Genomic DNA, 23,970 nt, shown 5'->3' on the forward strand with positions numbered 1-23,970 from the left:
TTTAAACTTGTGGTAAATTTGCCAGCATCAAGTCTCATATCAAAGAATGAATTCAGGAAGACAGAAAGAATGATACAGAAATGCCAAGAGACTTGCAAGGATTTACAAATACTTCATATAAACAAATTTTCAAATAGCTTTATTCAGAGTAGCCTTTCTGCTCTATTAAACATAGCAAACAGCTGCCAGATTTATTCAGACAAATAATCAACAACCATAGAAGTAAAATGGCAGAAGAAAAAGGAATTTTGGCAACAACTCCACAGAGGACCACAGCTGTTCTCCAAGCGCACCTCTCTTATGCGCTTACGGTTCTGTATGGCTAGTCAGGGAAAAATCCCTCAGTCAACAGCAGAGCACAAAAAACTTGATCGAAATATCAAGTATTCTAAACCAAAGCTGAGGGAGAGAAAGGGTATATGATAATCTGCTGCTTTAGAAACACTTTAGCTGCACTTACAAAAAAAAAAAAAAAAAAAAAAGAGTATCCCCTAACAATAAATGTGCCCAAGCTTATTCAATCACTTGTGTGCCACTCACCTTGGTTTGCTGAGCAGGTGTAAAGCAGAGAGGCAGGCTTTCGCCAGCAAGGGTAAGAATAGCAAACGTAAGAATCAATTCAATTTGTCAAGAGAAAAATAAAATCACAAAGATGACTTTCTTCTATAGCAATAATCAACTTCCAAGAAAAGCAAGTGCAAAGATGGATTTAGTCATTCTTTTTTATCACTTAAAAATAAGGCAGAAGAATAAAAGATTACTATTCATTTATAGTCTTGCATGAGATTTTCTTTGTGAGAGTCTTCTACAACAGGTCTTTCTTTCTGACATTGTAGATTGCAAAGACTTATAGTATAAAAATCTTTGGCACTACAACGATGGAGTGCCAGGAAGCATGCCCTTCTCCTTTGGTGTAGATATTTGTGTGTGCCCAGTACTTTCTGGAAGCTTGACAGATATAAATTAATGACCTCGAGATGAAGGGATCTTTGTTTGATAACTCCCTCCAGAGAAAAAATAGCCTAGGTTCTCATAAACTTAAAAATTGCTAACTACACCATTTAAATATGCTCCAGTTTTAGAAATGCTATCCTTAATTAAACACAAGTCCAGTCAGAGTTATTTTCCCTTATTCATTTAAGAAAAAAATTATTTTTATTAGAAGGTATGCTTGACTCTGAGACAAGCATGAGACAACAATACTTTCATTCTGCTGAAAATATTTCCTTTTTAGGTGCATATTTTTAAATGTTTTGGCTCTGATAATCTGACAATATAACATTTCTTTAATATAGAATTAGGTCAAAAGAAAATGAAGGTATTTTAAAGCTATAATTAGGACTTTATTTTGAAGGGTAAGGCACTCTAATGTGTGCAGGGAAAACTATATTGGTAAGACATGAAAAACAATTCTATAATGGAAAAAAAACAGAAATACAACATCTATAGTGGTAGAACTTTGGTTAAGTCCCAAATTCTTGACATCTTCACTAATACAAAACACATAAGAACATCATTAGGTTGGCAAACCACAACTCCCAGAATCAAAAAGTTAATTATTTTAAAGACATATTAATCAATTGTCAGGTATACCCGGAATGTAGATAAACATATACTTTTAAGGTTATTTTATAAAGGCAAAGCACTAGCAAAAATTAGAAGATTGTGTACTGACATCTGTTAATAACTAAGTACATGGTAATTTATCTTAGAGACAAGCCAGAAAAATGAGCACATATTTGGGAAGTGAATTTCTAGTAAACTGTAGTAATCACTCACCTTGCTCTTTCTTAAAATCTTTCTCTGATATGGCCACAGGTAAAAGCAGTTCTCCAACAGGTGGCTGAATATTAACATTGAAGCAATCATCCTTGGTACTAAAATAAATACCACATAAAAGCTGACTAAAAGCTTAATAAACATTCTTCTTAACACTATGCAGTTAAATAGGTGCAATTAAAGCATATGCCAGCATATAAAGTGTAAGAGCTTCTTGGCTTAAAGTCACAGCTTAAAAGGCTTGAAAAACTTCTCAACATTATTTGCAGAGAAATACATTTCTTACTTCAATTGGAAAACTATTTACAAAAATATGCAGTTACAGTAAATACACCATTTAACACAGAACTCTTAAAAACAAGTAAGCAGCAAGAGTGTAGATCCACTATTATCAGAGGAACACTTCACACAGCTTAGATAGATAAGAAATATTTTATCTTTACTTTGTGTACTTAAAGTGTAGAAAATAGAGTGCTTTAGTCTAAAATGGTTAAATATTAGTTTTAAAATAGTAGATTAGCTTTTAATAAAATGGAGTGACTCGACTGTGTTTAGATGTGCTAATAAAACAATATCTCATCTGCAAACGTGCTTCCTTAAAACCAAAACCTTTATTGTCTAGTAGTGTTATTCACTGACATTATGGATCAACATGTGGTGAAAGTTATTATTTCAATTGACAGGATATGAAGAACTTAAGAAAGGCAATTTATACTTGTATCACATAGAAAAACAACAGTGCATTGATTTCATTTAAATCTTATGACACTATAAGAAATGACAAAAACTGCTTTAAAAATTTTAAGTTACATATCTGAAGGCAAGTTGATGAGTCTATCAGCTAGGACTGTGTCTGGCTGCAAATAAGCAGAAAATCCAACTAACAGTTTCTTGAGAAACAAGAGCTTATTGTTTAGTATACAACACATCCTGGAGTTAAAGAAAGGCTAGTTTAATGGCTTAAAGGTGCTGTTAGGGACCCGAGTTTCTCTGGCTTTCAACTCCACCATCCCTAGTGTGTTGGCAGTTATCATTACGGTTGCCAGATGGCTGCTGCATCTCCAGGTACTTTTACATTCCACTGAAGAAGGAAGAGTGATGATGGAAGAGCAGTGCATAACTAAGCCAACCAAATCTGTTCTTTTGTATCAGAAAAGCAAAAGCTTTCTTGAAAATGGCACAGAAAGAACTAGATCTCATGGCCAGTGAGAAAGTGGCTAGGTGGATGGATTTTGTGGATAAGAAAGACCAAACATTAGGTAAAAAAACCACTTTATTGAAGGGTGAGGTCGGGACAAATAATGTATTATGAAGAAAGAAAAGATATCTATTTTTATTTTATGCTAGTATATATTTTATTTTGTAAGCTGCCATTTTTTTAAATGAAGTAAAGACTAAAAAAAAAAATGCTTTGAATTATTCACATGTGGATTGTCCAAGGCAGACCAATAAATCCAATTTATTTATTAATTCAATAAACATTTACTGAATACAAACTTGATCCCATGTACTGTGCAAGTCCCTGAGGATTTAAAGGCAAGTGAGATTGAACCTTTAAGTTCACAAGTCCAGTGAGAAAGAGTTGAATTATGTTTAAAATAGAATGGTAAGTGCTACAGTAGAGATATAGAAAAGTATTTCTAATTCCTTTTAAAGTTCTATTTTTTCCTCTACATATTTTAGTACATACATAATATGTTAGCACAGTGAGTCATACACACAACATATATAATTTAAAAATATATTTATACATATGGGAAGATATTTATTATACATAACAGAAATATTTTACTAATAGATGTACATAATTAAAATGCCAGAGGACCACTGGGTTAAATTATACTACACTATCTTTCTTCATGTTTTCTTTTTAATTACAGATGAAATGATCAGCCATCTCCTTCCCAACACTCTTAAAGGATGCCATTTACTCCATTGACAATAGGAAGCTATACAGCACTGATGCCCAGGGAGAAGGGTGAGAGAGCCGAGAAAGAAGGGAAAGATTTGCCTTCTAAAGCACATATGAAACTCTAAGTGCGAAGCAGCAGGTTTAAGTTGGTGGTGGTGGGGTGGTGCTGATCCTGAAATGTCACCACTAGTAAGGAGCAATGTGTTAGAGACTAATACATGATGGACATTGATTGGATGTTTTGCTTTCATTTCTTTTGGTTAATGTGTGTTTATTTTCTGTAGTTGTTGAAACATGTAATTATATATGAAAAACTAAGGATAAAAGTTCATCCAAATGGGTCTCATGAGGTAAATGTAATAAAACTGGAACACTGCTGAGGCAGACACTACTTGTTGCTTCCTCAATATCTATTTTTTCTTCTTTCCTGAAACAATCCTGATTTTGTTCAGGTAGACAATGTACCCGATTGAAACACTATCTCGCAGCCTCTCTTGTAGCTAAGAGTGATCAAGTGACCAAGTTATGACCAGTGATGCATAAACAGAAGTCTGCTGGAGATTTCTGGGAAAGTTTTGCTTTTCTGAATGGACATGGCTTCTGTCTCCAAGTCACTTATCCTCCTTCCTTTTTTTTTTTTTTTTTTCCTGCTGAATACATAGAAGCCTTGAAGTAGAGCAGTAGAGCATCTTGTGACCATTAAGATGATTGGCATATGCTAATGAAAAAACACATGAAATGGAAAGTTGGAAAGACCTTATACCATGAAGATATTGTGGAGCTACTCCTGCAGCTCTTAACTGTTGACCTCTGATCTTCTTGTACTAGTGATATCACGTGGTTTTCAACTTTTTCTGTCTGGCTTACTTTACTTAGAATGATTATCTCAAGATCTATCAATTAAATACAGATATCTTTCCATGGATATGGAATGGTGAAAATGAGTAATAATAGATGTAAATTTACTGGAATTGTTTACCAGAATGACTAAGTACTATTATTAGGCTGCTCTAAATAGCATAGTTACATGTGATCAAATGGCATAATAGTTTAAGGTAGGACAAGATTCTACCTGTTAAACATTAAATTGTAATGCCTACACTTATACTAAATCTTATGGCATTTCAGACTCCTAGGACTCAAATTGGTCGATTTTCTAGGTAAGAGAAATTAACAAGAAGACTAACCATTGTGAGACTGAAGTTTCCTCATCCATAAAGTGAGAAAAATGGCATTTACCTTACAGTCTAGCTTTAACAATTAAGTGAAATATCATACTCAGTATAATGCTGAATGCATAGTAGATACTCAAAACCTACATACATAATAGGGATGTATCGTAATTTAAGCACTTGCCTATCGATTCTCGTTTGCATTTTCCTTATTGTAATACTTATTTAATAGTCTTTGATAGATCTATTCTTTCTGCACAAGCACCAGTATTTCCCTGGGCTTGATGTCCTAAAAATGAAACTATTAAAGTTGAAGAGAATGAATTTTGATAGATGCTGCCACACTGCCCTAAAACAGGTGCCAATTTTAAGACCCACAAACAATATAAAAGAATACGTTTTTCTCCGCCTCCCTTGTCAATGTCAGATATTAAAACTATTTAGAAATTTTTGCCTGATGGGTGAAATATTTTTTTTTCCTACTAGTGATCTTGAACATCTTATAATTAATTGGCCGTTTGCATTTCTTTTCTTGTAAAATGCCTATTCGTAGCCTTTCTCCAATTTTCTATTGGAATCTTTTATATTGATTGTGAGAGTTCCTTATATATTTTGGTTATTAAACTTTTGTTTACTAAATACACTGTAATACTTTCTCACCATCTCTCACCTGTTATGATATTTTTTTTTGTAGAATTTAAAAATATTTAATATTCAAAACTGTCAATGATTTTTCTCTATATCTTTCTGGAAGGTATTATATCTTGCTTAAGACTTTTGCCCCCAAAGAGTATAAAAATATTTGTCTATATTATATTTAAAGACTTTGAGTTTTTATGATTAAATCATAAATCCATCTGGAATTTATTTTAGAGTAATCTGTGGGAGGAAGTTACCTTTTGTCATCAATACCATTTATTGAATGGTCCATTCTTTCCCCACTGATTTGAAATGCCACCTTTATGATATACAAAATCTCTGAATTTTCTGTTTTGTTTTACTGATTCCTGTGCAAAGTCAATTATGTTGAATAAAAATTTTATGATGAACTATAGAAATGACCTCTGAAAACGGGGTCAAATATATAGTAACAGGAGATTTGACTTTGGGTGGTGAACAAACAATGCAATATACAGATGATGTATTATAGTATCATACACTTGAAACCTATATAATATTATTAACCAATGTCACCCCAATAAATATAATAAAATTAAAAAACATTCGTGTGGCTTTAAAGAATATTGAAATTATTGTAGAGAAAAGCTTTTTTCATTAAATTTTTGTTTTGATTTTTTTCTTGAACAATTTCTTTTAGTGGAATTTTAGAAATTTGTCAAGTTCCTTGACAAGACCTTCTGAACTATTTAACTTCAACATTAAAGTTGAAGGCTAATTTGAGTGAGAATAGTGTCTCCCATTTAGAAACAGAGTATATTTATTATCTTATTTACATATTCTTTTCACGGCCTTCAGGAAAGCTTTAATTCTGACACAGGTATTATATATTTCTTGTTAATTTATTCCTTTTGTTCTTTAAATAATTTTATTCATAACATTTTAAAATTGGTCATTCCTACTATATAGAAATCTTAATGACATTCATTTAATGATCTGTATACCTTTCTAAACTCATTAGTTTTAAAAATAGATTTTCTGTTGATTCTAAGATTTTCTGGATTGAATATTATATTCAATAAAATGATAATTCTGACTTTCTTTCTAGGATTTACACCTCTGTTTTCACTTTTCTACATTGGCTAGAACTTCCATTGTAATGTGAAATAGTGTTGAAGGGAGCAACCTTGTTTTGTTTTTATGACTTAGAGAATGCTTCTGATATTTTATGTGGTGAGAGGTAACTTGCATGGCCCAGAAGTCATTTGAGCTTACAACCTCAAGTGGCGTGCACATTTGTATGCTATCCTTTTGGGTTTTTTTCTCTTGTGGGTTTTAAAATCAGGGCTATGCTAGCCTTATAGAATGACATGGAAGTTTTCCTTTTCCTTTGTTTTAGAAAAGTTTAAATAATATAGAGGTTATCTCTTTTTTGAAGTTCTGATAAAATTTAACCTTTTTAAAATTCATAATTCATATTTTTCTATGAAACCATTGATTTCATTTCATCTAAATATTCCAATATATTGGTATAGCATTATACATATTATTTTGTAATTTAGAAGATGTTTTATTGACTTGCTCTTTTTAAATCTTTCTTATGTGTCTTTTTTCTTAATGAACTATATTAGCCCATAGTTTTTCTCCTCCTCCTGCTTTTTTTGGAATACCCTATGTGTCTTTTAAAAATGTGTATTTTCTGTACTCAGGAAACAAGAAATTCTTTGGAAACACACATATATCTTAGATCAAACTTGATAACTGAATTATTGAAATTTTGTTTTTGTGTTTATATATATCTACCTGTTAAGTCTATCTAAATATCTATCTTCCTCTTTAATTTGTCAATTCTGATGTGCGTATTAAAATATACCATGATCATGGTTTTATCAATTTCTCCTAGCATTTTATTAGTTTCTGATTTATATATTACAAAGTTATGCTGTTGAAAAGTTTATAACTTATGTTTTTATGGAGGACTGCAATAAATAGAAAATTTTTTAAAAATCTAAAATGCTTTTTATTTTTATAGTGTTACTAATGCCGTTTTCTTTTCACAGTCTTTCAGATAGTAAACATATACACACACATATACACATATTTTATCTTTTTATTCTTAATTTTTCTGCACCATTCTCTTTTAGGTGGGGTTCTTATAAGTAGCAGATGTTTTGTTTTTCACATGTTTAATATAAGTGGAATTTAACTTACTGACATGAATCATGATAACTAGTATGTGTACGTGGAGCCCCTTCCAGCCATCTTATTTTGACTGCATTTTATCTCATCTCTAACCTCCTTCCCCAAAACTCAAACTCTGCTGTTCTCGAAGACCCCCAGATCCACACCAAAAGTCATTCCTGGCAACTAGTTCACTTTCTTTACAGTATAATTTGTAAGCCTCCGATTAAATGTATATATTGCCGGCTGCTAGGGGTAAAGTTGGGGAAGTGGGGTTGGAAGCAGTTCTTTAATTCCCTGATGGCTGTCTTATCCTAACTTTTCTTTTCACTTGTTCACTTTGTGCTTGATAGTCTGCCAGATTTGTTCTTACCGCTGTAGTAATTTTTCCCATGAGTGTTTTGCTCTATGGTCTTTATTTTCTGTTATTGTTTATCTGCTTCGATTTACTTTCTAACCACCAATAATTCTTCACAATTTCTGGTCAGCTAATGACAGACTTTCTTACTTTTCCTTTTTAAGTGTTCATTCTCTTTTAAAGAATGTATTTTCTGTCTTTTTAATGGATTTGGGGCAAAAAGAGGTGTGGATGCTAGTGCTCTGCCCTCTAACTTGAGCCGAGCCATATTATTTTCATACTAGTTGATACATTAATATCTAATCATAAGGATGAGACCTGTTTATGTACTGCATCTACTTTTAGAGATACATTTCTGTATATTAAACACATTTTCAATCTCAAATTTAATCAAGGACTTAATTTGATTGCCATTTAAAATGCAAAGCAAAAAGAAAGTGACATTAACACTTATCAAGTATCCACATAACTATATAGCTACATATAACAGTTCTATAGATCTATATAAATATACAACTATAATGATTAGAATTAATCTGGAGGCTAAACTAGGATCATTTTACTCTTGTTCTTTTTCTTTTAATAAATAGAAGTGTACCTGAAGGCTTATAGTCCATGTTCTCAGCATTTCTGAAGGCTTGCTATCAAATATGGTCTTATTACCAATAATTTTATGTATTGATTTGCATAATGTATTTCAAGGAAAAAATTCAATATCAACCATTCTAGCTTTTTTTCCTTTTTATTGAACTACCAAGACTAATACAACACATCACTAAGCAAAAAGTGCTGTTTACTATGCAAAAGGCACAGTCAGTGATTGGCATCTAAGACCAATTGATCTACCCATTACCACTATCTCCCTACCCGCTCTAGCACTACTATGAAGCTATTGATTTAAACACTGTCGATCGGTTTCCATTTTCTGATTTTGGGCAGGCCAATTAAGAAAGTGAATAATTGTGATTACACTGCTTCAGGATCAATTACATTTGATGCAAGACAAAGTGTTCTTTTTGGAACACATAAAAAATAATTTTTTATCTAGTATGCTTATGTTCTTAATTAAATTGAAAATAACTAATTTATACCTTCACAACAGCAAAACATATTATTGTAAATGCTTATAACAGCTAAGGTTATTTTCTTTGTAAAATACATTCATCATTTTCCTAAAATTAGTTTAAGAGAAATTGAGAAAAAAATTGTTCGTATATACTTCCCAATGTAAGAGAAAAATCAAACACTATCTACATATTTATCTCTAAAGGGACTTAGTTGATTGTGAAAGACAAAATGCAAATCTTGTCCAAAGGACTACAGAGGAAATGTAATGGAAATATATTTTTAAAAACCCTCATTACATAGCATATAAAAGGTTATTTACACAAATTGATAAGAAAAAATAAATTTTTTAGTTTGTAACTGTGTTCTAACTTGGTGCATGAGCTTTGTCATTGGGCTCACATTGTCGAAATCATTAAAATGAATATACCTCTGGTGTTGGAGGCAAATCTATTTAGAGTGATGTTACTCATAGTCTTGTGCTTGGTAATATTGATCTGTGTTGTTTGCCTAATAGAAAAATAATAAACAATTACTAGGCAATGTTGAGAAAAGTAATCAGCTTTTATATATCACTAATATAGTAGACCTCCCAAAACATAAAGGTGATGATTTGCATAAAATCAATGTGTTATGCTACATTGCTTATATTTATCACTGCAGGTTCTCAGTAATAAATGGTACAATATTAGGCTTGAATTACTGGTAAACTGAAAAGGTATATGAAAAAAAAAAGGCTGACTATATTTAACCTATAAAACTTATTTTAAAATGTCTATTACCTATGCTTGGAGATTTTTATCCTTAACAAATTCTGCTTTAACCTAGTTAAAATTCAGATAAATGTCTCGATTCTCTTCAGAAAACAAAGCAACTTCATTTCAAAATCACAAATTATATCTTAGACCAGAAAAATATAAAAGAGTTCAAAGATAATTCTTAAAGATGCACGAATATGAGCTTTGTACTAACTGCTAACAGTTTCTGGACTTCATTAGAAATGTATAAAACATGATATAAAAACAATTAACAATGATAAAACCCAATCCTAGAAAAAGCTCCTTTGAATCATATTCACCTACGAAACCTTTGCCAATTGCATTTTCTTTTGAATTTTATTAAAAGCAGTTTGCAAATTAAAGTAAAAAGGGAAAAATGTATGGGTTTTAGGTACTGACAGAATCAATAATTCTCCACTTAGGAGGCTCAAGATAAAGTAAAAGATGTTTTTTTTTTCCAAAAGATTTCTTCTCTGGGCTATTCAATAATATTACTAAATTTTTTTATTTCTCCTGAATTTTCCAAAACTGTAGAGCTAAGAGAAGTAAAAAAATTATTTAGCTTCTTACTTTGACCAACAAACTATGAATTTTAATCATATATGGCAGACTGGAATGGCTAGTTGTGTGACAAATGCTAAACATACATATAGTGTACACAATTTGTACAACTATTCCATGGCAGTCTAACCATTGCCAAAGAAAAGCACATTTGTTAAAATGTTTTGTCTCTCAAAGAAAAAAGCTGCTGAAAGCCTAGTTTTGATCTGCTATTCTTTACAGGTAATAAGAAATATAGAAAAACAATTGAACTTACCACAACTGGAAACTGGCAGTCTGAGTGGAATCACAAAAGTCAATACCCATTGAAACAGTAATGGATCCCTCAGGCTCAAGAGATTCTAGGAAATTAGATAATTTAGACATGAAAACACAGAGGATGTGAAAAAGAGGCCAACTAAACACCGAAAACTTATGTAATGTTTGCAGTTTGGTTAAAATAGTCAAATTTAATGATGGCTTATGAGAACACTTTCAAACTAAGAATATTAAAACAAATTATAAGTTAATTTCACTATTCTGCTTGAAGGCTTTATTTTCCACAACTTAATTCTGCACATATTTCAATGAGTACATTATATTTACTTGTTTCTGAAATTCAGAGAATTTCATGTTTTGTATTATTGTCTCTATAGGCATTGAATGTGGGAAGGAAATAAATTTAGTCCTGTGAAGAACAATTGTAACGAACTCTGAGTGCTTTTAAGAGATTATATACTTAAAACTATGGAATATTTATTTAGATATAAAAAGTAAAATTTAAATGATGTTCTAAATTTCTACAGGGAAAAAATCCAAAATTTAAAAATGCGAATTAAAAAAAAGCTGGATGAAATTAATTTACTGTACTGAGAAATTAATCAAAACTGGCATTATAGAAACCAAAATAAGTCCAATTGTATTATTCAAAGAATAATTATTGAAAGAAAATTTAGTAACAGATTAGATTATCTTGAAAAAAACAACTAATAAAATGATATTTTATAGATTTGGAATTTTTGAAGTTTCATCTTATCAACTAACCAGGTATGGGAAATAACTATCAATATACATACAAAGTGGTGTTTTTTCACTTGACAATGATAAAACTTAAGACAAACAATAAAAAAATTTTATTATGTTTGTGATTCCAAAGTCTGGCTGTACATTAGAATAATAAGGGATCTTAAATATATTAAATATATTATTTAGTATACATATTTATATATACATTACATATTTAAACAGAAACCATCCACTTTTGATTTCCACTTTGTTAAAAGTTTTCAGTATAACTGCAATCATACTGTACAGCAGCTTTATATTTAGCTTTTCTACTCTCTCTATATCTTATTAAATGTGGTTATATTTTAGCGAACACACTTTAATCCAGTAGACTGTGACTATCCTAGAGCATGGTGGCAAGTATGATTTGCCATTTAATGCTAACTATGACAGAGATGATGATCAGATAGTACAAAAGAATAATTCAATAAGCTTAATATATCAAGAAGTATGTTTATGTCTGATAGGCTCAATGAAGTTTAGGCATTATAAGAGGGTACTTGTTTGATACTGATAAAAATACTGGTTTGCTTAGTGGCATATAAGCTGATTTTTCCAGTTTGAATTTCATTTGTTTATAAACTTAACATTTACCAGGATGCTATGCAAGTACCAGAAGATTTGTTGCCTAAATCTTTGGCAAACAGGCTTTTTTGTAAATAACTATAATGATTTTTTTGCATTTCTCCAAAGCTACACCTTTATTAGTTTACAGTACTGTCGGTCACAATGCTCAAGGCAATTGTTTAGTGAATTCTTAATGTTTTCTTCTGTGCTAATAGATATATTGGGGTTTGGTCTTGTTTGTAGCCGAATACCACATTGGTAGCAAACGCTGTCATCTTCATAACATGATGGCATTCATGATTTAGATCTCTCTACATCATGTATCTTTGTATTTCATTTGACAAACTGACAGTTCTCAAGATGGCCTGCTGACAGCACTCTTTGACACAGTTTGGTATTATCTTCAGTCTTAAGATAATTAAATGTGAGTTTAGCGCCATGCTAATTCTGGAGGACAGCTTATGATCAATGGCATGTTTTATTATATGAATGCTTCAGGAACAAAGTGATCAGCATAAAATTATTCATATAATGGATTTTTATAGTATTTGAAGCCTACTACATTGGGAAAATTTACTCAGTTAGGTGTCTTTATTTGGATACTGCTCTGAATCACTGCAATATACATGAGAATATTATATAGAAATGGCTGAAAAACACTGGTTCTATTATAGCACATCATTAATAATGAAAAATGAAATCACAAAGGATGTCATCTACTTGGATATAACAGTTGTACAGTATCTAGTAAAATCTTAGCTAAACTCAACTTTGTCAACTGACTATAGTACAGACAACCTAAGGCTACTCTGTGTGTGTGTGCATGTGTGTGTATGTTTTAAAACTCTTGGTCACTTTGAGAAAAATGTCACGTTATTCCTAATATTCTTGCAAGTAATCCAGTTTCACTCTAATGGCAGGGAAAACCCAGAAAAAAGTCATCATATATTATAGACAAAAAGAAAATAGACTGGTGACAAATAAGAAAGCTGCTGAACTCCTTAACATATATGCATATGTTTATTAAATAAAACAATTATCTTACCTTCCTTATTTCAGAAAAACATGCAGTCAAGATATTTTTGGAGGACTAATTAAGATATATCATATTCTGTAAGTCTACTGATAAAATAGACTACAAATATCCACTGCATGGGAAAGAATTCTGTATCTTGAGGGTATTCAATAAACGCCCACAAAACGAATGAAACATTATAGTCATAAAAACGTGCCTAAGACATAGGGAATGCAATTAGCATTAATACATGGGCTAGGTGGAAGGTCAGGGGAGGGAGGGAGCAATTGGGGGGATCATTTTACTAACTATATAGATCTCTAGCCAATGTACTGTATACTTGAAACTAATAAAAATGTTAAAAAAAAGCTCGATAAAATCTAATTTTGGAATATTAAATCAAAAAAAAAAACTTGCTTAAGAAAGGAAAAGCCTACTATGAGTACCAAGGCAATGGTATACATTCATATTTTATTACTGTTAGGACCATACTATGAAATTTATTATATTTATTTCTTCTATTCTACATAGGCCAACAAAAGGTCAACTCACTGACTCATATGCCAGCTCAAAAGAATGTTAATACTGTTCTACTGTTTTAATCTTTGGATAAGATTTTCAACCTTCAGATAATTCATATATCAGCTGTTTGAAGCTTCTTTTAAGAGGCTAGATCTTAAGCAATTAAAAAAGAACACAAATTGGGATATTTACAACTCCTTAGCAATATATTAACTTCACAAAATAATTAAAAATCAAGATAGTCTGTATTCTTTAAATGGTGTCTTAATTATCAAGTTTTTTTTTTTTTTATTAAGTGGGTTCTGAAATCATCTTTTTTTTAACTCTTCTTTGGTTACTTATAAAAATCTACCATATTCTGTCCATTAGGAATTATTTTATTCCTTTGTGTAAAAATATAACGCAAAGAATGACTTCCTTTACTGAATGAATCATGAAAACTATACAAGAGAATTCAACAATGTCAAAGAACTTGGGTGAAGATGAAGAAAAATAGAATAGTTATGTGAAATAATGAGTAAAGAAGGCACAGTCCTGGTCAAAGGCTTTGCTCACCTAAAGTATTGTAAAAAGGAACTATCTGGAGCTCTCTGATTATAACATTTCAAAGATTCAATGACAGAAACCATATATCACTTTTAATTGAAATTCTGCCTGCCAATTCTCCCAAAGAAACTTTAGGGCTATCTCCACTTGCGCAAAACAGAAAGAATAGAGATAGACATGCTAATTACTGCACTATTTTAAACTCAAAGTAAGACATACAATTATTACACTTAATCTTTAAAAGGCATGTTTTTGGTACAATATTTAAAAAATGGAAGGGGATGACAGTTCACTGAGACAACATCATGTAATGGGCACTGAGGTAACCTGGAAAGCACAAGCTACATCTAAGAGGCAGCCCACTCTGCATCGGCTAGTTGCACTGCATGTGAGAATAAAGACCCAGTACTGCCATGTCTTGTATTTTATTCCAAGGAAAGTGAGATTTTTGGGTTGAGTTTTAAATGTAAAAACATCTTGAGTTTTAAATGGTGTAAACAGATTTAAAAAAACCAAAAAACAAAAAACGTGATGTGTATAAATACCAGTAATATACTATGGGCTATTCTATATTTTATGTGTGAAAAGGAAGACAAGTGGAATAGTATACGTCTTTTCGTCTTCACCCCCTTCACTTTTCAACTTACAGAATGTGAAAGGAAACAGGGAAGGGGAGATATGCGAGGTACTGCATAAAAAAAAGCATGCAGGGAATGAAACTGACCAAGAAGAGTGACAAGGGCAGTTAATGAAGATATAGGTAAAATGGGAGGCAATTTGGATTCTTCAGACCCATCCTCCCATCAACACTGGTATTACCCTTGCTGGAACCTGATTCACTAAGGGCAAAGAAATGTTTATCTTGTATGGTAAATTTAGTTTAAAAAGGGAAAACAAAGAGAGTATGCTAATAGTCAAGAAAATCATATGTATGCTACTTTTTAAAAGATGAACACATTTAATTATCACAGTTAAAGTTAACTTTAAATGAGAATATTTACCTATTGGATTAAAAACATGCATTTGCATGCCTGTAGGAAGTTTTTTTTCTCCTGTGTGGATATTTTCTATCTTTCGATCAGTAGTATTGCTCAATGTTATTTGTACAGAGACCATCTTATCACCAAAAATGCAAGGCTGTCTTGGAAAGAAATAATGGGCAGCTAGTCCTTTTCCACTCATTCGATGAAGCAGCACATGAGTTTTCATCGGTACAAAGACAGGAGTACTGACCTATTGTATATTGGAAAAAGAAAAAAATGATTTAGTGAATACAGTTATTAATTCTCTTAGAGAACATGCAAAATTTTATGATATTTAACCTGTTTTCCCTAAAGCATTACATAAACCACAACAATGAACACACAAAGATATTAGGTCAGAAATTACATAAAAATGTAAATGCCTTCAAAACAGTATTAAAATTTTTCTGTACAGGCATATATCGAAGTATTTAAAAAATATATATCTAATAAGAGAATAATCTCAGTTATATATATTTATATTTTTAGAGTTTATAAATTTGTTAGTTTTTTTCCTAGTACACTATATTTGGACATTTCGATAATTTTCTTATTAGTTTTAATCATTTGTCAGTTGATTTTCTCAGGCTTATGAACTGTAAGATAGACCTGCCAATAATGAACATCCTGTATCTTCATTTCCAATCGTGATTCTCTGAACATTTTCACCTTGAATTTTCTTCACTGTCAATTGAAGTCTATGATCTCCTTTAAGGTGGTCTCTACCTTTGCTTTAATGATTAAAAAGATCTTCCATACTTTAAGATCTACATACATAATATAACTAATACATACATAATATAACTATTCACTTACATTTTCTTCTAGAGCTTTCATGTTCCGATTTTTTAATTCATGTGGAACTGATTTAGGTATATCAGCTCCATATTTAATTATTCTTCTCTAAATACTTAACCAATAGCTTGTACACGATTTAATGTTAGCTTTTCCTTGATGATCTTTAAATGCAAATATTCTAATTATTTATGTACTTGGAAACACTTTTGGACCCCGACTGAGCTGTTAATCTAGTACCACATTGTTTTATTTCTTACAGACCTACACTATGATTAAATGTGGCAAAAAAAAAAAAAAAAAAAAAAAAAGTCCCTCATTCCCTCTCCTCTCCACCAATATTTTCTTGGTTAATCATGTGTTTATCCTTCCAACGAACTTTAGACTCTTTTTGTTAAATTCTCCCCTCGATCTTGAATGGAATCACAGGCAGCATATTAAATGAAGAAATACAGTTCATTCTAAAAACATGTGACAACTTTCTTTCCACTCAAAGTACTGCAAGTGGCTTACCTGACACAGGCAAGGTATATTTATTATTTTTTATTTTCATTTTTTAATTAAAATCAATTTGGAATTAAACAGACCTAATCGAGATTTTTTTCCTAACAAGTGTGCTCTCCCAAACTAGGTTTTCTATTATAATTGTGAGAGTATATATTAACCTAGTCAACATGTTCACTATGCCACTGATACCCCATAACATTAAAAACTTACTAATATTAATAATTTAAAATTCATTAACAAAAACCTAAGAATTAAATATCACATATCCAAAATGATATATGTCTCCTAATTGACATTAAAGTACAGTATCCCTTCTCCAAAAGCTCGTCTTATAAGGGCGGACAATTTAGAATAATCATCTTAAAAATGCATGAGTTTATTTGTAAAATATAATAAATAACTCGATAAATGAAAAATTTTGGCTACATAAAGTCATAGAACGACTGGCCTGTGCATTCTACTTTGGCCTTCTGAAGATAGTAATGGCAGTTGAGCATTTTAAGTTTTCAAAGCACTTTCACTTCTAATTTTAGGTTCTTTTTCCTGCATAATAATTATTTTCCAAACTCTTTTGTTTCAATGCTCACACTAAGTTCTATTTCCAAGTCCTGGGGGTTTATTAGCGTCACCCGAGACAGCAATCCTTAGCAATGAACATTCCTTCAAAGATATAGTGGGCATCATAAAAATAAGCAAACAAACTTAGAACATGTGTGTGAGAGTGTTTATATAAGTATAATATACAGAAGCAGGGGTATGGTTTACAAACAGCCAGGAATTAGCAATCCAAATATAAAAGGTGCTTAGAAGGTATGCCTTAAGTCATTTAAGAACTGTCAACATGTCTCGGTTGGTTTATTGATTCTCTCTCTCAATATAACCCTGGGAAACATGGTCCAAATATTGGTTTGTTTCCTACCTTGTCTCAAGATTCTGCATTTTTATTATAATAGTTAAAAAGATGTTATGTGCACAGGAAGAAAAACAGTACGATTCTCTCTACTCATTCTTTCCACACTGAAGCTCAAGAAGTGTTCTCTTATAAATTCTGTATCTAAAAAACCTCTGTGATAATCCTCAGAGGTTAGCTGTGACAATACAGAGAGGTCTCTGTTCCCTTCTATAATAAATAGCATTATAAATGGCACTTTGTGGCAATGATATACACTTTTTGAAGTATAGAAAGGGGCTAACTGAAAGTGTTTGATTGCTTTTTAATTATTTTACCTGTTTTCTAAGTTCATAAAGTCTCATTAAATCAACTTCCTCCAAAATCTAGATGAACTACATAGTTGACATCTTGACCAATAAAACCAGTAGGTTCCATAAATCCTTCAACAATTTCCATACATAATATAATTAATCCTGACAGGAAAGCAATATTTCCAAAATATTCAATATTTTGTATATCCAATTAAATATCTACATTTCAGAAACATATCTGAGGATGCTAAACATTGTGAATGGCTTTGCTGACTTCACATTTTATAAATGTCAATAATTTTCTTAAATGTAAAAAAAAAACAAGGGAAAAAATGTTAATTACAGAATGATCTAGACTTGGGTTGTAAAAGGGAGGGTTTAAGAAAGAAGGTAGTTATTAACAAGTTTGAACAAAACAAATCATCTTGGGCAGGGGTCAGCAAATACAGCCCATAGGCTAAATGTAGCTTGCTGCCTGCTTTATAAAGATTATTGGAACACAGCCATACTCATTCGTTTATATATTGTTGATGGTTGCTCTCCAATGGTACAGCTGAGTAGCTGCACTGCCAAACATATCTACTATCTGGATCCTTTATAGAATAAGTATGCCAACCCCTGTTCTAAGGTCACAAATGTTACATCCTTCCTCCTCCCTTCCCCCGTTTTTGGGGAACAAATCACATTTCTGCATGTTTTTTGAGAAAAGGCATTAATAACTTTGCTCCTGAGAATTTTTCCAAAGATGTCTGTATAACAAAAAGCCTTTGGAAAGAGGTAAATATCTCTTTGGGGGGCAAAAGTTAGAAAGATTTGCTAACGATCCTTATATAAGATTGAGATCATCTATACTCAGGTTCCTCTCTGTGTGTAAAGCAACGCACTGCATGAGTAGTCATCATCTGGCCTTCAGCTTGTCACCCTATAGGAACTGGAACAAAAAGAAACAGTGCAAATGATGTTATTTTGCTATAACAGGCCACTACTATTGCTGTAAGTAATAAACCGTCCTTTGTCTTTGATGAAGGATCCCATGCCTTCTACAGGTATTCGTGAAATTGTCTCAGGCTAACCTGTTATCTTGTATGTTGGTCAAAGGTTTCCAGATCCACTTACTCCAAATAACTAAATTAGCACTTAGTAGGACTGTCATATACAATTGTGCAGTGGCAACTGGATATGAGCTTAAATTCTAGCTTACATTCAAGGGTTGCCTCTTTGGAATCTACATAATAGCACCATATGAGGTAGTGGCTTTGCTAAAGAGAATACTACTTTTCATAGTAGAAACTGCTTTTTCTTTTTGACTTTTCTCTAGGAAAGTGCATGTTGTATGACCTGATTAACTTTTTTATGGGTTTCTGAAGTATCATGATGTGTTCTGATAGCTCAATAAAGAGTTAAGTTAGTTCTGACATTGAAGAATAAGAATTCAATGTTACAAGGTTGCTTTTATTTGGTTCAAGACTAACTGCTGGTCTTTTGAGGGAGGTTTCTCTCTAGTGTTTTACCCTGTAGTGGTTATGTATGGGACTGTCTGCTCAAAACCCTACCATCTTCTAGGAACTTGGCCATATTCAGTTCTTGATGAAGCTGGCGTCTCCTCATGCTACCTCATTACGTGGCCTTGGTTAACTTGTTCAGAAATGGATACATGGCCCAGTGAGTCCCTTTCCTGGGATTTATAGATTTATAGATTGGGACCTGGGAAATCGAGCCAGTCTCTCTCAAATGGCTAAAATTCTGAGATTTAAAACTCAGAAAACAAACAAACAAACAAACAATGTTTGTGGCCATATTCCTATCATATTGTTCAGCTAAAAATTAAGCAAATATCAAAATAAAGCACAGATGAGAGAGTCCTGCTGGTATTTTCGGTTTGTATGTGGATGGTTCTTGAGCTGACATATTCCTGCCCTTTTTGAAGCTTGGTTTTCTGAGAAATACTCTAGCATTCCTTCTTGTAACTTCCCCTTTTTTTTACTTGTTAGTTCATTTTGGGTTTCTATCATTTAACACCCTCACCCAACTACTGTTCAGGATGAGTCACATTTCAGGACACTAACTGGGGGAGAAGGGAATAAACTTCTAATGGGAGAATGTACTCTCCTACTCCTTTCCTAAAGCCCCAGTAGATATGGGGTGGTGAGATCAGAGACTCAGGTATAGCCTCTGATTAGGTAGAACCATATGAATTTATTAATTCTGTAGGTCATGACAGCTGAATTAGCAATTCATATGGCTCAACCTAAGAGCTTTCTTTGGTTCAAGGTTAATTGATCCTAACACCTATAGGAAAGAGGAGTCCTTGATATGACTATTCTAACTCACTGGAGGTCTACACTGGGGTTAGAGAGCAAAGCCCCTGTTCGCATTAAAGTACCACTTTGCCTTTCTTTGTTCTCTGATTCAGTGTCTCCCATGGGCATCTTGGGTAGAATGCTAGTCTTGTTCAAGAGTCAGGTATTCCTTCGGCTCCCTGTCCAATAAAAGCATTACTATTTCAAACACAAAGTAACCATTAATCATTAATTTATTAATTCACTCTTTCGACTAATGAACATTTATTTAGTTCTACAAACCACTGTACTATGATACAAAGACAGAATATTCCAATTTTCCTTTTCAAGGAGTTTATTGTTTAGCTGGGGAGAACTAAGTAAATCAACCTGTGTGATAAATGCTATGACAGAGGTTTAGTAGACTAAGAGAACGCAAAAGTCATAGCTGACACCTGAGAGAGAGAGCTCAGGGAAGGAATCCACAGCTATTTTCATGAACTAAGTAAAACCTGACCATTTTTCATTACTTCTACTGTTACCATCCTAGTTTGATCCACCACCATCTCACATCTGGATTATTTCAAGAGTCTTCTAACTGGTCTCTTTGCTTCTACTCCTCCATCCTACATAGCATAGACTGAATATAGTAACCAGGAAGAAAGAGTTAAAATAAAGTTACATCACGTCTCCCCTCTGCTCAAAACTCTCCAATGGCTCCCAATTTCACTGAGCGTAAAATCCCTATAAAGGCCTATAAGGCCCTATATGGTCTGGTCCCCTGTAATGTTACTCTTGAACCCATGAGTCACTCCACTCCAGACTTCCCTTCTATTCCTTGCACAAACCAATAATGCTCCTACCACAGGCCCTTGGCATGGGTTCCCACTTCCTGGTGTCCTGGTGTGCACTTTCTCCAGATACTCCAGTTCTGGTATTTCTTTGCTCAAGTGTTACTTTCTATTTTTTTAAGTGAGGCAACCCTTGGTTGACCTCACAGATTGCAAGGACCTTGTCAGTTTACAATCCATTACTTTTTTTATTTTTTATGCCTACAACACCTGGTCTTCTTAGGTGGTCTCCCATCCAAGTACTAACCTGGCCCAACCCTGCTTAGCTTCTGAGGTCAGACGGAATCGGGCTTGTTCAGGGTAGCATGGCCATAGACAAATGTTACCTTCTTAATGAGGCTTAATCCATTTGCATCTCTTCCGATTCCCTTTTTCTGTTTCCATAGCCACTTAATACCTTCTCTAACACAATATGCATATAATTTTATTATTTATTGTTTATTATCTATCTCCCCATTTATTCTCCTTTTTACGTTCAATGTATAAATCATAATTTTATCCACTTTCAGAACTCAAATTATAATTTTGCTATTTTAAATGATTATAGAGATTTATAGATAATATAACTCTAGTGTTGGTCATAACTATACTTTATTAGATGCTGAGTGCTCAATTATAACGCTGTTCCTAAAAATATTACAATCTTACAGAGCACACTGTGGTGATAAGAGAGATTATCGATCTTAATATTTGTTGGTTTTAGGATATGACTTGACTAGAAATTTTCTATTATGTATAATTGTATGCAAATGAAAAAATATCATACTTCTTGAAGGCACACACAAAGGAAAACATTAACTGGAAGGGCTTCTATGATACTAACACTAATTCTCAAAATATCTAGTTTTAGATAACAGCATTATTTCCCATTAAATATTAAAACTTGTATAAATGGGATAGTAAGAAAGACAATATTTGGAAATATTATTTTTGATTTAATTATTTAACTACTAATGTTCAAAGAATTAAAAATCTAGCTACATTATAAGCAAATGATATGGACTATCCTCACTATGATTCTTGAGGAGGTAATTAGTTCAATAATGGTAATAACTCTAAAATAAAAAGCCTCCTTTTGGAGTTAACAGAACAAAAAGCATAAAGTAACAATGAGATAATCCTCTACAAATCTTTACACAGCATATGTTTAAATAATAAAAGTCGTTTGTGTATCTTTAGATGGTTTATGAAAATAACCAATCAATTCTGCAGACACAACATTATTTCTAAAGGAAATCTATGTGACTCATGATGCCTGTAGATACACAGAGACAAACCACACATATTTTATCAGTTTATTACAGTAAGCAAATAAGCGTGGAATGAGAGTGCACATAACTGTCTACTTAGCGCTTACTGAAACATTTATAAGAGCTGTTATCTCCCTAATAACAGACAGACAGCGTGCAATTTTAGAGAGGAGAAAAGCTTCATATTTTTTAACACTTCACTAAAAAGTAACTGAAGAGTGTAAAATGAAAAATACTCTGTGCAGTTAGCTGGTAATGGACCATATTATCAACTCAAGTTAGATTTATAGGATACAAACTAGTCACTAATAGTTATTTTATGACATAGCGTGTCTGCTTTTTTGAGATTATTAAGATTAAAGTTGTAAAACTTCTTTTGAAGATAGTTGTTCAAAATGATTAAATTATAAAATTTAAATGAGAATTGAAAAATAAAACATAGAATATCAAGTAGGTGGCTAAGAATAAACCTTGTTCAACATCTGCATTACTATTTTAAAGATGACATTTCCATGCAAAGCTTTATGAAAACAATGTTTTCCAGCCTTTTATGCTTTAATCCACAGTTAGTCACTTAATCATTTTAAAGTATTATCAATCTATTCTGTTTTTGGACTTCAAAAATACAAAGAACTGCAGTATATAAAATTCTCTCTGTATCTAGTTTTGTTTGGCTTATTTTACAGCATATCTACTTAGATATATGGTTTACAAAAATGATCAGAAAATAGTTGTAAGCAGAGATATAGTTTCATCTTTAAAATTAGTACTTTTTAAACCAATGTATGTCTCAACTGATAAAGAGCTGTAATGCAGAAAGCCATGTATTGCTCTACTTACCAGTAAACTATATAAAGTGAAGTCTATTTACCGTTAATCCATAGTACTGATCTTAGTACTTAGCATAGGATTAAAAAAAGCACAGAGCAACTTTGCTTAATTCTCAGCTATAACTATACAGATAGACTCAAATAAGTATATTTCCATCATCTATCAACTATTACTTTAAATAAATGGCTTATAATCTTAAGGATAACTTTTTCCTTATTGTGTAAATTTAGGTATCAGGTATTCTAGAATGTAATTGTGCTAATTATGTTTTATTTTAGTAATCGGTATATATTATGAAAAACATGACACTTTTTTTCACCTCTTATTTTGGTAATAATATATATTATAAAAATATATTTGCAGAAAGACCTAAATACAGTAGCAACAAACATTTAATGGGTTTCTCACTTCATGCATGGTGTTAAGTAGGGGCCAGAAAACTACACCTGTGGACCAAATTTAGTCCACAGCCTGTTTTCATATAACCTGTGAGCTAAGAATGGTTTTTATATTTTTTTAATGGTTGGAAAAAAATCAAAAGAAAAGTAACATTTCTGTGACACTAAAATTATGTGAAATTCAAATTTCAATGTCCATAAATAAAGTTTTATTGGAACACAACCACATTCATTCATTCATTTATGTATTATTTGTGACTGCCTTGGTACAGCAATGGCATAGCTGAAAAGCTGAAAATATTTACTATCTGCCCTTTTACAAAATTTGCTGAACACCTGGTTTAGGATGTATTCAATTTACATTGGTGCTGAGATGGGGAAATTACTTTATAATAATATCCTATTTTTTCCCATCCCAACATATAAATTTATAAGCTTTACTGTCAATACATTTAATGCTTTCTAGAAGTCTGAAATATAGAATGATGCATACTTTTATTTACCACTTCCATGAAAAAATATTTCCAGAACCATGAATACAAATATGTTATATTATTCTTAGGTGTGTTCTACTATTCTTTATCTTATATTTCTTTTCTGACTTTTGGTTTAAGGGTGCTAATAAAAATAAAACTGAGTCTGGTTTTCAAAGTGTTTAGCAGAAAGGTTCCAATAATTGTTTACAATGAATTTCATTAGAACCGGAACATTTACA

General features: G+C 32.1%; 1 protein-coding gene and 1 pseudogene across 1 annotated transcript in view; both read right to left on the reverse strand.

The window, feature by feature from the left end:
• The window catches only part of AP3B1 (adaptor related protein complex 3 subunit beta 1), a 212,354-nt gene that overhangs the window by 15,703 nt on the left and 172,681 nt on the right, over positions 1-23,970 (reverse strand). Inside the window, exons 23-25 of the mRNA XM_039874889.1 lie at positions 15,121-15,352; positions 10,682-10,766; positions 1,780-1,877 (exon numbers count right to left, since the gene is read on the reverse strand). Coding sequence (XP_039730823.1) covers positions 1,780-1,877; positions 10,682-10,766; positions 15,121-15,352 — 415 coding nt within the window. The remainder of the gene's footprint in view (positions 1-1,779; positions 1,878-10,681; positions 10,767-15,120; positions 15,353-23,970) is intronic.
• LOC120612685 (uncharacterized) lies at positions 20,975-21,093 on the reverse strand (annotated as a pseudogene).

This window comes from Pteropus medius, unplaced genomic scaffold, assembly GCF_902729225.1.
Source record: "Pteropus medius unplaced genomic scaffold, Ma_sr-lr_union100, whole genome shotgun sequence".
Taxonomy (NCBI): domain Eukaryota; kingdom Metazoa; phylum Chordata; class Mammalia; order Chiroptera; family Pteropodidae; genus Pteropus; species Pteropus medius.